General features: G+C 45.1%; 1 protein-coding gene across 3 annotated transcripts in view; it reads left to right on the forward strand.

Moving 5' to 3' along the window:
- The window catches only part of LOC143293375 (DNA mismatch repair protein Mlh1-like), a 182461-nt gene that overhangs the window by 92789 nt on the left and 72172 nt on the right, over positions 1-17500 (forward strand). For all 3 annotated transcript variants that reach the window (XM_076604183.1, XM_076604184.1, XM_076604185.1), the window contains one exon: positions 12126-12219. In XM_076604183.1, coding sequence (XP_076460298.1) covers positions 12126-12219 — 94 coding nt within the window. The remainder of the gene's footprint in view (positions 1-12125; positions 12220-17500) is intronic.

The following is a 17500-nucleotide window of genomic DNA, read 5'->3' on the forward strand; positions in this document are numbered from 1 at the left end:
TTCATGGCTAGGTGAGCCTTCTGCACTGTGTTCAGGGCTAGGTGAGCCTTCTGCACTGCGTTCATGGGTAGGTGAGCCTTCTGCACTGTGTTCATGGCTAGGTCAGCCTTCTGCACTGTGTTCAGGGCTAGGTCAGCCTTCTGCACTGTGTTCAGGGCTAGGTCAGCCTTCTGCACTGTGTTCATGGGTAGGTCAGCCTTCTGCACTGTGTTCATGGCTAGGTCAGCCTTCTGCACTGTGTTCATGGGTAGGTCAGCCTTCTGCACTGTGTTCATGGCTAGGTCAGCCTTCTGCACTGTGTTCAGGGCTAGGTGAGCCTTCTGCACTGTGTTCATGGCTAGGTCAGCCTTCTGCACTGTGTTCATGGCTAGGTCAGCCTTCTGCACTGTGTTCAGGGCTAGGTCAGCCTTCTGCACTGTGTTCAGGGCGAGGTCAGCCTTCTGCACTGTGGAAAAAAAAAGTATTTTGTTGTTGTTGATATTGTTGTCGTTGTTAAAAGCAGATCAGGTGTTACATATGATATGAATCAATCGCACGCTTTGACACCACATTGAATCTGAAAGTGAAACTAGCCCCCCACTTCCCTCTCAGAGGCGTTCTCTCTCTCTCTCCCTCCCTCCCCCCCCCCTCTCTCTCTCTCTCTCTCTTTCTCTCTCTCTCTCTCTCTCTGTCTCTCTCTCTGATAAAGAACTAAACTGGCAAGCTCATATTAACCATGTCCGCAAACAGTTAGCTCGCAGTCTGTTCTTACTCAGTAAACTTAGGCATTATGTCGATGCTCCAACCCGAAAATTATTCTTCGGGGCACATTGTCTTTCTCATATCAATTATGCATCTACAGTCTGGAGCAATGCCAGTCACAACCAGCTCAAAAAAATTAACTCATTACATAGACGAGCAGCTAAACTTATTCTACCCGACAACTCACTATCAACAGATGAGAAATTAACAAAACTGGAAATATCACCACTGTACAAGCAATTTGAATAGAATGGTCCTCATGTTCAAAGTACACAACCACATGTCACCACCGTACCTCAGTGAATTTGTTCAAATTGCAACAGAGCGTTACGATTCAGATAATTATATTCTGCCTCGTGTGCGCATTGACTTGTACAAATCTAGCTTTGCATTTTTTGGATCATCTGTTTGGAACTCTCTTCCAACGTGGAATGTATGCCCTGTCTATTCCTTTACATACACTAACGTGTTTCATCTTATTTTCACCCTGTTGTGATTTTCATGTGTTACATGCATGCTATTGATTGGATGTTATTGCCTGCCACATCAGCGTCAGATTTCTCACCACTGTTGTATATGTACAGTGGTATAACTATGTTTCTCTGCTCTGTTTATATATTTTCATTTCAGTCGTGCCTCTTTCCTGTATTCTGTGTGGTGATTAATTTGACAGTCTTAATAACCCCTTCACTTCTTGATTTTTTTTCTTTTCTTTTTTCAATATCTGTTATTGTACTACAATGCGATTTGTAATGTACTACAATATGATTTGATACCTAATTATGTTTATGTATGCATATGCATACATATCTGTATGTACATGTAGACATGCATGCATGTGGGTGTATGTGCAAATATGTATATGAATAAGGATGTGTGTGTTTGGGGACGAGTGTGTGCATATGTGTGTGGGTGGGTGGGTGTGAGTGTGTGACAGTGTTCCCTTCATTATATTTTTATGATGATGATGGTCCGTTGATTAGTATTATAATTATCATTAGTAGTAGTAGTAGTAGTAGTAGTTGTAGTAGTAATAGTAGTAGCAGTGGTAGTGGTAGTAGTAGTGTTTACCATTGTTATTATTGTTGTGTCTTATCGTTACTGTTTTTGTTGTCACAAGGACAGATTGGAAGACTAGGCAATGCCTAAAATCTTTATCCTTGAGGAATAAAGTTTTTGAATCTTGAATCTTTAATCTCTTTCTCTCACTCAATATATATATATATATATATATATATATATATATATATATATATATATGTGTGTGTGTGTGTGTGTGTGTGTGTGCGTTCGCGCGCAGGTGTTTGTTTATATTATTTATTTCTTTTATCTGCTTGGGGGAAGAAAAAGAAAACATCACACACAAAATAAACACAACAATATGCCGTGTGCTGTTTCATGGTATGAGTCAGGTCTGCCACTCGAAAGAAAAAAGGACTTTATGGCAGACACCTGTCAGCCTATAACATGTACAACAGACACGTTGCATGTTGTTTTTATTTCATTATTTTAGATTCACTGTGTCCAGGGAAAAAAGGCAAACAAACAACAACGTGGTATTGCTGGCAGTTTTTCAGACAGTGTCAATATCAGGAGTCTTGTTGAGGCACCATGACACAGCCAGTCAGGCCGTGGACTTCTAATCCAGCTAGTGAGCAGTGATCGCTCTGTCTCTATCGCAGTTCCAGGGGCAGGTCGCCATGAAGCCACTGACCTGAGTAGACCCTGCACTGCTACAGAGTCAGCTCGGAAGGCTTTCAGCAGCGCTTGCTGTGGAGAGAACCTGGAAACAGTGGTGAGAGCAGTGCAAGGCAGTGTAGTAGCCTTCAAACAGGTGGTCGTTTCTGTGCATGTAAGTTTTGAGGGGACGCCAAAGTCTCGCGGCGACGTATCGATATTTCCCGTAACCACAACTTCCTGAAGGAATGTACTAAAATGATATTGGGGAGGGAGGAGGGGGGCTGATGGCTGACCGACACTTGGACACAACGCGCTGGTCACACCTTGAAAAGTGCAGTGATGGTCCTGTTTCTGTTGGTCACACCTTGAGGAAAAGTGCAGTGATGGTCCTGTTTCTGTTGGTCACACCTTGAAAAGTGCTGTGATGGTCCTGTTTCTGTGAGGTCACACCTTGAGGAAAAGTGCAGTGATGGTCCTGTTTCTGTTGGTCACACCTTGAAAAGTGCAGTGATGGTCCTGTTTCTGTGAGGTCACACCTTGAAAAGTGCTGTGATGGTCCTGTTTCTGTTGGTCACACCTTGAAAAGTGCAGTGATGGTCCTGTTTCTGTTGGTCACACCTTGAGGAAAAGTGCAGTGATGGTCCTGTTTCTGTGTTCACACCTTGAGGAAAAGTGCAGTGATGGTCCTGTTTCTGTGAGGTCACACCTTGAAAAGTGCAGTGATGGTCCTGTTTCTGTTGGTCACACCTTGAAAAGTGCAGTGATGGTCCTGTTTCTGTTGGTCACACCTTGAAAAGTGCAGTGATGGTCCTGTTTCTGTGAGGTCACACCTTGAAAAGTGCTGTGATGGTCCTGTTTCTATGAGGTAACACCTTGAAAAGTGCAGTGATGGTCCTGTTTCTGTTGGTCACACCTTGAAAAGTGCTGTGATGGTCCTGTTTCTGTGTTCACACCTTGAAAAGTGCAGTGATGGTCCTGTTTCTGTGAGGTCACACCTTGAAAAGTGCTGTGATGGTCCTGTTTCTGTGGTCACACCTTGAAAAGTGCTGTGATGGTCCTGTTTCTGTGAGGTCACACCTTGAAAAGTGCAGTGATGGTCCTGTTTCTGTGTTCACACCTTGAAAAGTGCTGTGATGGTCCTGTTTCTGTTGGTCACACCTTGAAAAGTGCTGTGATGGTCCTGTTTCTGTTGGTCACACCTTGAAAAGTGCTGTGATGGTCCTGTTTCTGTGATGTCACACCTTGAAAAGTGCAGTGATGGTCCTGTTTCTGTTGGTCACACCTTGAAAAGTGCAGTGATGGTCCTGTTTCTGTGAGGTCACACCTTGAAAAGTGCTGTGATGGTCCTGTTTCTGTGAGGTCACACCTTGAGGAAAAGTGCTGTGATGGTCCTGTTTCTGTGGTCACACCTTGAAAAGTGCTGTGATGGTCCTGTTTCTGTTGGTCACACCTTGAAAAGTGCAGTGATGGTCCTGTTTCTGTGGTCACACCTTGAGGAAAAGTGCAGTGATGGTCCTGTTTCTGTGTTCACACCTTGAAAAGTGCAGTGATGGTCCTGTTTCTGTTGGTCACACCTTGAGGAAAAGTGCAGTGATGGTCCTGTTTCTGTGAGGTAACACCTTGAAAAGTGCAGTGATGGTCCTGTTTCTGTGAGGTCACACCTTGAAAAGTGCTGTGATGGTCCTGTTTCTGTGAGGTCACACCTTGAAAAGTGCTGTGATGGTCCTGTTTCTGTGAGGTCACACCTTGAAAAGTGCAGTGATGGTCCTGTTTCTGTGTTCACACCTTGAAAAGTGCTGTGATGGTCCTGTTTCTGTTGGTCACACCTTGAAAAGTGCTGTGATGGTCCTGTTTCTGTGATGTCACACCTTGAAAAGTGCTGTGATGGTCCTGTTTCTGTGATGTCACACCTTGAAAAGTGCAGTGATGGTCCTGTTTCTGTTGGTCACACCTTGAAAAGTGCAGTGATGGTCCTGTTTCTGTGAGGTCACACCTTGAAAAGTGCTGTGATGGTCCTGTTTCTGTGAGGTCACACCTTGAGGAAAAGTGCTGTGATGGTCCTGTTTCTGTGAGGTCACACCTTGAAAAGTGCTGTGATGGTCCTGTTTCTGTTGGTCACACCTTGAAAAGTGCAGTGATGGTCCTGTTTCTGTTGGTCACACCTTGAGGAAAAGTGCAGTGATGGTCCTGTTTCTGATGGTCACACCTTGAAAAGTGCAGTGATGGTCCTGTTTCTGTTGGTCACACCTTGAGGAAAAGTGCAGTGATGGTCCTGTTTCTGTGAGGTAACACCTTGAAAAGTGCAGTGATGGTCCTGTTTCTGTGAGGTCACACCTTGAAAAGTGCAGTGATGGTCCTGTTTCTGTTGGTCACACCTTGAGGAAAAGTGCAGTGATGGTCCTGTTTCTGTGAGGTAACACCTTGAAAAGTGCAGTGATGGTCCTGTTTCTGTGAGGTCACACCTTGAAAAGTGCAGTGATGGTCCTGTTTCTGTTGGTCACACCTTGAAAAGTGCAGTGATGGTCCTGTTTCTGTTGGTCACACCTTGAGGAAAAGTGCAGTGATGGTCCTGTTTCTGTGAGGTAACACCTTGAAAAGTGCAGTGATGGTCCTGTTTCTGTGAGGTCACACCTTGAAAAGTGCAGTGATGGTCCTGTTTCTGTGAGGTCACACCTTGAAAAGTGCAGTGATGGTCCTGTTTCTGTTGGTCACACCTTGAAAAGTGCAGTGATGGTCCTGTTTCTGTCAGGTAACACCTTGAAAAGTGCAGTGATGGTCCTGTTTCTGTTGGTCACACCTTGAGGAAAAGTGCAGTGATGGTCCTGTTTCTGTGTTCACACCTTGAAAAGTGCAGTGATGGTCCTGTTTCTGTGAGGTCACACCTTGAGGAAAAGTGCAGTGATGGTCCTGTTTCTGTTGGTCACACCTTGAAAAGTGCAGTGATGGTCCTGTTTCTGTTGGTCACACCTTGAAAAGTGCTGTGATGGTCCTGTTTCTGTGAGGTCACACCTTGAAAAGTGCAGTGATGGTCCTGTTTCTGTTGGTCACACCTTGAAAAGTGCTGTGATGGTCCTGTTTCTGTGAGGTCACACCTTGAAAAGTGCAGTGATGGTCCTGTTTCTGTGAGGTCACACCTTGAAAAGTGCAGTGATGGTCCTGTTTCTGTTGGTCACACCTTGAAAAGTGCAGTGATGGTCCTGTTTCTGTGTTCACACCTTGAAAAGTGCAGTGATGGTCCTGTTTCTGTGTTCACACCTTGAGGAAAATTAATGGTCAGTGTCTGTTCCACTTTCTATGAGGTCAGACTTTGTGGAAAATTAATGGTCAGTGTCTGTTCCACTTTCTATGAGGTCAGACTTTGTGGAAAATTAATGGTCAGTGTCTGTTCCACTTTCTATGAGGTCAGACTTTGTGGAAAATTAATGGTCAGTGTCTGTTCCACTTTCTATGAGGTCAGACTTTGTGGAAAATTAATGGTCAGTGTCTGTTCCACTTTCTATGAGGTCAGACTTTGTGGAAAATTAATGGTCAGTGTCTGTGTCTCTGACAAGCAGCTCTCTCTCTCTCTCCCACGCCCCTCTCTCTCCTTGACTCAAAGTTTGCGTCTTGTTTCACTTAAAGTGGTTTCAGAAATCAATAGTACTTTGCTGTCGGGGCTGGGTTGAGAGCTTATCGCCCTTTGGGTCTTTTCTTCTTCTTCTTTGAGAGAGAGAGAGAGAGAGAGAGAGAGAGAGAGAGAGAGAGAGAGAGAGAGAGAGAGAGCGTGGTTGTGTGTATATGAATGTGTGCTTGTGTGTGTATGTAAATGAGTGCGTCTTTGTGTGTGTGTGTGTGTGTGCGCGCGCGCGCCCCCGACTCTCTCTTACTCCACCCCCCTTGTTTGTTTGTTTCTGTGACTGTCACAATCAATGCCACTTTTCGCTGGGTGATGAGGGGGTGGGGGGCTTTGGGAAGTGCGTGATCGTGTCAGAGTGTGCTTGTGAGACAAAGAGAGAGCGTGCGTGGGTGTGGGTGTGTGTGCGCGCCTCTCATTCTCCCTTCCCCATTTGTTTTTGTTGTTGTTTTCCTGTGACAGTGTCGTAATCTTCACTTTTTTTTTTTGTTTGTTGTTGTTGTTTTTGGGGGGAGGGTTTGTTTGTTTGTTTTTGTTGTTTTCCTGTGACAGTGTCGTAATCTTCACATTAATGCCTCATTTCGTTGGGGGATTCGGAATGCACGCGCGCAAATGTGTGTTTTGCTTGAGCGAGAGAGAGAGAGAGTGTGTGTGTGTGTGAGGAGGGGTGGGGGGGCGTGCGTGTGCGTGCACATCTGTGTGTGTATGAGAGAGAGAGAGAGAAAGAGAGAGAGAGAGAGATTTTTCGTGTGCGTGTGCTTCCATGCATTCGTGTGTGTGTGTGAGTGTGCGAACGCGCGTGCGATCATTTGTGTGTTTATGTGTGTGACAGAGAGAGAGAGGGGAACAGAGAGTCCAGATACAAACAGGTTGTGAGAATATCAGGGCTTCCCTGTGCAAACTGTCCGGTTCAGAACAGACGATCGGGTTTTCCGAGGGTGGGTGGGTGGGTGAGCGGGTGTGTGTGTGTGTGTGTGTGTGTTTGGAACACTCACTCACTTGTGCGTATCCGTGATGGTTGATGGGAGGAAGAATCAAGGAAACCTGGCCATTAGTAGCATTTCAAAAGCTATCGATCAGTGTGTTCCCCTTCTGTGTCTGTCTTGTCTCACTCGCTGCCTCTGTCTCTCTTTGTCTCACTCTCTGTCTCTCTTTGTCTCACTCTCTGTCTCTCTTTGTCTCACTCTCTGTCTCTCTTTGTCTCACTCGCTGCCTCTGTCTCTCTTTGTCTCACTCTCTGTCTCTCTTTGTCTCACTCGCTGTCTCTGTCTCTCTTTGTCTCACTCGCTGTCTCTCTTTGTCTCACTCTCTGTCTCTCTTTGTCTCACTCGCTGTCTCTGTCTCTCTTTGTCTCACTCGCTGTCTCTCTTTGTCTCACTCGCTGTCTCTGTCTCTCTTTGTCTCACTCTCTGTCTCTCTTTGTCTCACTCGCTGTCTCTGTCTCTCTTTGTCTCACTCTCTGTCTCTCTTTGTCTCACTCTCTGTCTCTCTTTGTCTCACTCGCTGTCTCTGTCTCTCTTTGTCTCACTCTCTGTCTCTCTTTGTCTCACTCTCTGTCTCTCTTTGTCTCACTCTCTGTCTCTCTTTGTCTCACTCGCTGCCTCTGTCTCTCTTTGTCTCACTCTCTGTCTCTCTTTGTCTCACTCGCTGCCTCTGTCTCTCTTTGTCTCACTCTCTGTCTCTCTTTGTCTCACTCGCTGCCTCTGTCTCTCTTTGTCTCACTCTCTGTCTCTCTTTGTCTCACTCTCTGTCTCTCTTTGTCTCACTCTCTGTCTCTCTTTGTCTCACTCGCTGCCTCTGTCTCTCTTTGTCTCACTCTCTGTCTCTCTTTGTCTCACTCGCTGCCTCTGTCTCTCTTTGTCTCACTCTCTGTCTCTCTTTGTCTCACTTGCTGTCTCTGTCTCTCTTTGTCTCACTCTCTTTGTCTCACTCGCTGTCTCTGTCTCTTTGTCTCATTCTCTGTCTCTCTTTGTCTCACTCTCTGTCTCTCTTTGTCTCACTCTCTGTCTCTGTCTCACTCTCTGTCTCTCTTTGTCTCACTTGCTGTCTCTGTCTCTCTTTGTCTCACTCGCTGTCTCTCTTTGTCTCACTTGCTGTCTCTGTCTCTCTTTGTCTCACTCTCTGTCTCTCTTTGTCTCACTTGCTGTCTCTGTCTCTCTTTGTCTCACTCTCTTTGTCTCACTCTCTGTCTCTCTTTGTCTCACTCGCTGTCTCTCTTTGTCTCACTCGCTGTCTCTGTCTCTCTTTGTCTCACTCTCTGTCTCTCTTTGTCTCACTCGCTGTCTCTCTTTGTCTCACTCGCTGTCTCTGTCTCTCTTTGTCTCACTCTCTGTCTCTCTTTGTCTCACTCTCTGTCTCTGTCTCACTCTCTGTCTCTCTTTGTCTCACTCGCTGTCTCTGTCTCTCTTTGTCTCACTCGCTGTCTCTCTTTGTCTCACTCGCTGTCTCTCTTTGTCTCACTCGCTGTCTCTGTCTCTCTTTGTCTCACTCTCTGTCTCTCTTTGTCTCACTCGCTGTCTCTGTCTCTCTTTGTCTCACTCTCTGTCTCTCTTTGTCTCACTCGCTGTCTCTGTCTCTCTTTGTCTCACTCGCTGTCTCTGTCTCTCTTTGTCTCACTCGCTGTCTCTGTCTCTTTGTCTCACTCTCTGTCTCTCTTTGTCTCTGTCTCTTTGTCTCACTCTCTGTCTCGCTTTGTCTCACTCTCTGTCTCGCTTTGTCTCACTCGCTGTCTCTGTCTCTTTGTCTCACTCTCTGTCTCTCTTTGTCTCTGTCTGTCTCTTTGTCTCACTCTCTGTCTCTCTTTGTCTCACTCTCTGTCTCTCTTTGTCTCACTCTCTGTCTCACTCTCTGTATCTCTTTGTCTCATTCTCTGTCTCTGTCTCTTTGTCTCACTCTCTGTCTCTCTTTGTCTCACTCGCTGTCTCTGTCTCTTTGTCTCACTCTCTGTCTCTCTTTGTCTCACTCGCTGTCTCTGTCTCTTTGTCTCACTCTCTGTCTCTCTTTGTCTCAGTCCCTGTCTCTCTTTGTCTCACTCTCTGTCTCTCTTTGTCTCACTCTCTGTCTCTCTTTGTCTCACTCTCTGTCTCTCTCTGTCTCACTCCTGTCTCTGTCTCTCTTTGTCTCACTCTTTGTCTCTCTTTGTCTCACTCGCTGTCTCTGTCTCTCTTTGTCTCACTCTCTGTCTCTGTCTCACTCTCTGTCTCTCTTTGTCTCACTCCTGTCTCTCTTTGTCTCACTCTCTGTCTCTCTTTGTCTCACTCCTGTCTCTCTTTGTCTCACTCCTGTCTCTCTTTGTCTCACTCTCTGTCTCTCTTTGTCTCACTCCTCTCTTTGTCTCACTCGCTGTCTCTGACTCTCTTTTGTTCTTTTTCTCTTTCTCTACAGCCTTCAGAAGTAACTACAGTACAACAGATCACATATTTACATTGTACACACTTGTCCAAAAATACTTACTCAATAACACAAAACTTTATGTTGCTTTCATTGATTTCAGGAAGGCCTTCGATTCCGTGAATCGTAATGTATTATGGCATGTTCTGCGTGAAAGTGGTGTGAATGGCAAATTATACAATGCTCTTAGAGGTGTTTATAAGTCAGTGCTTGCATGCGTACGTGAGAAAGGTATATATTCAGAATATTTTGATTGCCCAAATGGGGTAAAGCAAGGTTGTCTTTTGAGCCCACAAATGTTCTCCTTTTTTATTAACGAATTAGCAACAGAATTGTCGAGAAAAGGAAGACATGGAATTCAATTAATTCCGGGAGCAATCGAGATATTTTTACTGTTATTTGCAGATGACGTTGTTCTTTTGTCTGGAACTGTTAGGGGTTTACAGAACCAATTAAATGCATTGAAAGAAGAAGCAGACTATTTGGGTTTAACAGTGAACATGGATAAAACTAACATTATTGTATTTAGAATGGGTGGACATCTGTCAGTGCACGAAAAATGGCTTTATGGAAATGAGGATGTTAAAGTTATAAATTCATATAAATATTTGGGAATGATATTCTCAACAAAATTAAGCTTAAATTATGCTTGGGAAGAATCTTGCAGGAAAGCAAAGAAAGGTGTTATTGAAATATTGAATTCATTAAAAAAAGCTTAAGTCTATTGATTACTGTTTGTTTTGGAAAATGTTCGATACACAGATTGAACCTATACTTACATATGCAGCCGAAGTTTGGGGACTAAAGGTAAATTCACAGATGGAAAAAGTACATACTTATGCAATTAAACGTTTTTTAAATGTGCCAATTCATTCATCCAACACAATGTTATATGGGGAAACGGGCAGATATCCTTTGTATATAAGAACATTTGTAAAATGCATTAAGTATTGGTTGAAATTATTGAAACTTCCACAATCACGTTTACCCAGACAGGCTTACGAGATGATGTTGTTACAAATGGAATTAGGAAAGGAAAACTGGACTTATAGTGTAAAAAAGGTTTTGTCTGAACACGGTTTTGGAATTGTGTGGATGTATCAGGAAGTGGGAAATGAACAGCAGTTTATATCAGAATTTAGAGATAGATTGATTTGTTCTTTTAAGCAAAATTGGCATTCAGATATGGAAAGCAAAGAGAAATATAGTTGGTTTTTCTCATTCAAAAGTATATTTCATACTGAAAAATATCTAACAGTCATCACAGATAAGTGGCACAGGTTAAATTATGCAAGATTTCGGCTACGGACATTTGGTTTCAATGCAAATAAATTGTGGTTTCAACCTGCAGCATCCACAGAATTGCCATGTCCTTTGTGTGCATCTAGTGTAGATGACGAAAAACATTTTTTGTTTCATTGTAAATTATACGATAAAGTAAGAGAAAAATGTACATTTTTTGAATCTCATCTAGCTAAAAGACATGATGTTTTTTCTGTTTTATCGTCTGATGATGAATATATCATACAGTCAGTAGCTAAATTTATCTCAGAAGCACAAAAAATAAGGCATAATCACTATGATCAGAACACACCAGAGTAAATGAGGAGGATATCCATATGTAAATTTTATTTTCTTATGTTAATTTGGTAAGGTAGATAATTGATATATTGAACTATTTCACTCCTAGAATGGGTGGTCGAGTTTGATTGATTAGTTTCTTTGTGTGTGTGTGTGTGTGTGTGTGTTCCGCTTGCTTAATGTATCGTGAGAGAGTTATATTTAGAGATTTTGTTTGTTTATTTGTTTGGTGATGAAATGCTGTTAAGCAGAATGTTGCTTTGCATTTAAGGGGATTTAAGAATTAATCCCCGTCACCCCCCTTGTCAATAGACCATTACAGGTAATGACAATAAAAATGTCAAAGTGTCAAAGTCAAAAGTACAGCCTTCAGTCGCCGTATCAATTCTTCCTTGCTATCCGTTCTTGATAAAAATTTTTTTTTTAAAAAGATAGATAATTGCGAAACTCAACCCCCCCCCCCCCCCCCACCCCCACCCAGCCCAGACTTTTTGAATCTGTTTTTTTCTCCCCCGAGATTTTCGTACAAAATGATCCCATTTCTCATCTTTTGTCCTCTTGTTTGCTTGTTTATGTGTTTGTTTGTTTGTATTCTCTTTATTTTTTTTCTGATATTTACGGTGTCATCTTACTACAAATGCTCCCTCTTTTTCTGTGTTCAGTGTTACAGGCTGGTTACTGTGTTCAATGTTACAGGCTGGTTACTGTGTTCCGTGTTACAGGCTGATTACTGTGTTCAATGTTACAGGCTGGTTACTGTGTTCAATGTTACAGGCTGGTTAATGTGTTCAGTGTTACAGGCTGGTTACTGTGATGCCTGTTACAGGCTGGTTATTAGTAGTGTTCTGTGTTACAGGCTGGTTACTGTGATGCGTGTTACAGGCTGGTTACTAGTAGTGTTCTGTGTTACAGGCTGGTTACTGTGTTCCGTGTTACAGGCTGGTTACTGTGTTCAATGTTACAGGCTGGTTACTGTGTTCAATGTTACAGGCTGGTTTCTATTATGCGTGTTACAGGCTGGTTACTGTGTTCAGTGTTACAGGCTGGTTACTGTGTTCCGTGTTACAGGCTGGTTACTGTGTTCCGTGTTACAGGCTGGTTATTGTGTTCCATGTTACAGACAGACTGGTGGACTCCAGCGCTCTGAGGAAGGCCATTGATACAGTGTACCAGGTGTACCTTCCTAAAGGCACCCACCCCTACATCTACCTCAGGTCAGTGACACAGTATATACCTTCCTAAAGGCACCCACCCCTTCATCTACCTCAGGTCAGTGACAGTCAGTACCTTCCTAAAGGCACCCACCCCTACATCTACCTCAGGTCAGTGACACAGTATATACCTTCCTAAAGGCACCCACCCCTACATCTACCTCAGGTCAGTGACACAGTATATACCTTCCTAAAGGCACCCACCCCTTCATCTACCTCAGGTCAGTGACACAGTATATACCTTCCTAAAGGCACACACCCCTACATCTACCTCAGGTCAGTGACAGTCAGTACCTTCCTAAAGGCACACACCCCTACATCTATCTCAGGTCAGTGACACAGTATATACCTTCCTAAAGGCACACACCCCTACATCTACCTCAGGTCAGTGACACAGTATATACCTTCCTAAAGGCACACACCCCTACATCTACCTCAGGTCAGTGACAGTCAGTACCTTCCTAAAGGCACCCACCCCTACATCTACCTCAGGTCAGTGACAGTCAGTACCTTCCTAAAGGCACCCACCCCTACATCTACCTCAGGTCAGTGACAGTCAGTACCTTCCTAAAGGCACCCACCCCTACATCTACCTCAGGTCAGTGACACAGTCAGTACCTTCCTAAAGGCACCCACCCCTACATCTACCTCAGGTCAGTGACACAGTATATACCTTCCTAAAGGCACCCACCCCTACATCTACCTCAGGTCAGTGACACAGTATATACCTTCCTAAAGGCACCCACCCCTTCATCTACCTCAGGTCAGTGACACAGTGTATACCTTCCTAAAGGCACCCACCCCTATATCTACCTCAGGTCAGTGACACAGTATATACCTTCCTAAAGGCACACACCCCTTCATCTACCTCAGGTCAGTGACACAGTATATACCTTCCTAAAGGCACACACCCCTACATCTACCTCAGGTCAGTGACAGTCAGTACCTTCCTAAAGGCACCCACCCCTACATCTACCTCAGGTCAGTGACAGTCAGTACCTTCCTAAAGGCACCCACCCCTACATCTACCTCAGGTCAGTGACAGTCAGTACCTTCCTAAAGGCACCCACCCCTACATCTACCTCAGGTCAGTGACAGTCAGTACCTTCCTAAAGGCACCCACCCCTACATCTACCTCAGGTCAGTGACACAGTCAGTACCTTCCTAAAGGCACCCACCCCTACATCTACCTCAGGTCAGTGACACAGTATATACCTTCCTAAAGGCACCCACCCCTACATCTACCTCAGGTCAGTGACACAGTATATACCTTCCTAAAGGCACCCACCCCTTCATCTACCTCAGGTCAGTGACACAGTGTATACCTTCCTAAAGGCACCCACCCCTATATCTACCTCAGGTCAGTGACACAGTATATACCTTCCTAAAGGCACACACCCCTTCATCTACCTCAGGTCAGTGACACAGTATATACCTTCCTAAAGGCACACACCCCTACATCTACCTCAGGTCAGTGACAGTCAGTACCTTCCTAAAGGCACCCACCCCTACATCTACCTCAGGTCAGTGACAGTCAGTACCTTCCTAAAGGCACCCACCCCTTCATCTACCTCAGGTCAGTGACAGTCAGTACCTTCCTAAAGGCACCCACCCCTACATCTACCTCAGGTCAGTGACACAGTATATACCTTCCTAAAGGCACCCACCCCTTCATCTACCTCAGGTCAGTGACACAGTATGTACCTTCCTAAAGGCACCTACCCCTTCATCTACCTCAGGTCAGTGACACAGTATATACCTTCCTAAAGGCACCCACCCCTTCATCTACCTCAGGTCAGTGACACAGTATATACCTTCCTAAAGGCACCCACCCCTACATCTACCTCAGGTCAGTGACACAGTATATACCTTCCTAAAGGCACCCACCCCTACATCTACCTCAGGTCAGTGACACAGTATATACCTTCCTAAAGGCACCCACCCCTACATCTACCTCAGGTCAGTGACAGTCAGTACCTTCCTAAAGGCACCCACCCCTTCATCTACCTCAGGTCAGTGACACAGTATGTACCTTCCTAAAGGCACCCACCCCTACATCTACCTCAGGTCAGTGACACAGTATATACCTTCCTAAAGGCACACACCCCTACATCTACCTCAGGTCAGTGACACAGTCAGTACCTTCCTAAAGGCACCCACCCCTTCATCTATCTCAGGTCAGTGACACAGTATATACCTTCCTAAAGGCACACACCCCTACATCTATCTCAGGTCAGTGACACAGTATGTACCTTCCTAAAGGCACCCACCCCTACATCTACCTCAGGTCAGTGACACAGTCAGTACCTTCCTAAAGGCACCCACCCCTTCATCTATCTCAGGTCAGTGACACAGTATGTACCTTCCTAAAGGCACCTACCCCTTCATCTACCTCAGGTCAGTGACACAGTATATACCTTCCTAAAGGCACCCACCCCTTCATCTACCTCAGGTCAGTGACACAGTCAGTACCTTCCTAAAGGCACCTACCCCTTCATCTACCTCAGGTCAGTGACAGTCAGTACCTTCCTAAAGGCACCCACCCCTACATCTACCTCAGGTCAGTGACACAGTATATACCTTCCTAAAGGCACCCACCCCTTCATCTACCTCAGGTCAGTGACACAGTATGTCATGATGATGATAGTGATGTTGTTAATAGTAATAATAATGTTCGCTTGTTCAGTGCTTTCCCCCTGAAGACAGCTCAAATAATAAAAATACAAATATTGAAGAAGAAGATGATAATGAAGCAACAAACCAACTGGAATAACATTTTTAACAAGAGCACTAATACTACCATTCCTCCTCCTCTTCCTCCTCTTACTACTACTACTACTACTACTGCTGCTGCTGCTGCTGTGGTTCTACTGCTAAAAAGAAGGATGATAATGATTTTAATGAACACTTTACCTGAAGATCTAGTCATCAGCCCCATGCATATGTTATGTGCGGCTTATGTTCAAATCAGAAATTGTGTGTGTGTGTGTGTGAGTGTGTGTGTGCGCGCGCGCGCACGCACGTGCGTGTGTGTGTGTGTGTGAGTGTGTGTATGTGCATTTGTGAGTTCTTATATTGGTATGCACATGTATGCATCCATAATTCTAATGTATCTGTGTTTCTGTATGATTTTCGATTTATGTTGTTCTTTTTTATGTACTACCTCCCCCTCCCCCCACACTCTCCCATATTCCTTGTGACCCCAGTACACTTGGTAATAAAGACCAATTTTGTTCTGTTCTCTTCAGTATCTCTTCTGTTCTTATTCAAATAAAGCTCAAAGCGTTTTATTACATGCACATGCACATGTGCAAAAGACATTAATCAGCAAACGCCAAAAATGAGCAATAAAATAGAGATCAGCTGACACACACCCAGTGGTGGTTACCATCACCCGTCTTCACTGCACTGTGGTACACAGCCTTTAGGGTTGGACAGTGTGAACTCACCGCTGCACTCACGTGGAGTTTGTGGTGGTGTTTTTTGCTTTTAATAATGATAATAATGGTATTTATATAGCGCTGAATCTTGTGCAGAGACAAATCAAAGCGCTTTCGCATCAGTCATTCACACGCATACATAACTCTAAAACTGGAGAAACTCAAGACAAGGAAGAGGCAGGGAAGGGAGGCTATTTTGGGAAGAGGTGGGTTTTAAGGCCATGCTTGAAAGAGCTGAGTGTGGAGACTTGACGAAGCGAAAGAGGAAGTTCATTCCAATTGCAAGGTCCAGAGACAGAAAGAACGGCGGCCAACAGTCGAGTGTTTGAATCTGGGTATACGTAAACAGAGTGGATCCGAAGCCGATCGTAGTGAGCGAGATGGAGTGTAAAGGTGAAGGCAGTCACAGAGATAGGAAGGGGCTGATTTGTGAATACATCTATAACATAGAGTGCTGATCTTGTACTTTATTCGGTGTGAGACAGGGAGCCAGTGGAGATGTTGAAAAAGAGGAGTGCTGTGCTCATATCTTTTCTGTCTGAGGACGAGTCGGGCAGCAGAGTTTTGTATGCGCTGAAGGGACTGAATGGATCCAGTGTTTGGTGCACAGGCAGGTGACTCGTTAAGCGCTATTCAGCTGTAGGATGCACGTTTTGCGGAAATGCGAGCCGTGTGCATTATGTCCACCTTTCACAGGCTCTTAGTGCTGCAGTCTTGGGGGGTAGTTGGCCTTTGGGGATCATACCACCGCCATCTGTTCTAAAGCCCTCTTCTTTGATAAAAGTATAGCCAAGGAGGAAGGTTGCAGAATGGTTAACCCGCCCATCTGTCAGTACGGTAGCCGTCAGGGTCTGGCTTCCATTCCCGCTCTCTCCCTGTCTCCCAACTGTGACAGGAAAATCAAACTGAGTGTCCAGTCATTCAGATGAGACGATAATCCGAGGTTCCGTCTGCAGCACGCACTGGCGCACTGAAAAAGAACTCATGGCAACGATAGTGCTGCCCCCTAGCAAACATCTGTATAAGAAATCCACTGTGATAGAAGGGCAGTTTATCAGCTTAGTTGATCAAGTCCATCATCACTCGGGAACCGATAGTTCTTGACATACCTTCGTTGTCACAGTGGATCATCAACAAGATGTTGAGACGTTGAACAGCAGTTCGGGAAGATCCTCACACGGGACGTTTTGATTTTGTTCTGTTTTATCATTGACGTCAGAGACAAGAGTTGGCAGCAGAGTAGTAGTAGTAGCAGGCAGCCGTGAGCCTCGAAGGACGATGGAGTGACTGTGGCTGAAGTTTCTGGGGCAGCGTCAGTCGTGGCCTGACAACCCCTTGAGAACGTGGAGTCAGCTCCCACAGTTTGTGCAGAGCACGTCTGGTGGCTTGGTCTGTCTGTCAGACTGTGGGCCTTCCTTCTTGGCCCTTTCACAGCTTGACTGTCGGGCATGTGTCTCCTGCAACTTGGAGACGCCTGGAGACACATGTGTCTCCTGTAACTTGGAGACGCCTGGAGACACAAGTGTCTCCTCCAACTTGGAGACGCCCAGAGACACATGTGTCTCCTCCAACTTGGAGACGCTTGGAGATACATGTCTCTTGCAACTTGGAGACGCCTGGAGACACATGTGTCTCCTCTAACTTGGAGACGCCCGGAGACACATGTGTCTCCTCCAACTAGGAGACGCTTGGAGATACATGTGTCTCTTGCAACTTGGAGACGCCTGGAGACACATGTGTCTCCTCTAACTTGGAGACGCCTGGAGACACATGTGTCTCATCTACCTTGGAGACGCCTGGAGACACATGTGTCTCATCTACCTTGGAGACGCTTGGAGACACAT

This window comes from Babylonia areolata, chromosome 19 (genome assembly GCF_041734735.1).
Source record: "Babylonia areolata isolate BAREFJ2019XMU chromosome 19, ASM4173473v1, whole genome shotgun sequence".
NCBI lineage: Eukaryota > Metazoa > Mollusca > Gastropoda > Neogastropoda > Buccinidae > Babylonia > Babylonia areolata.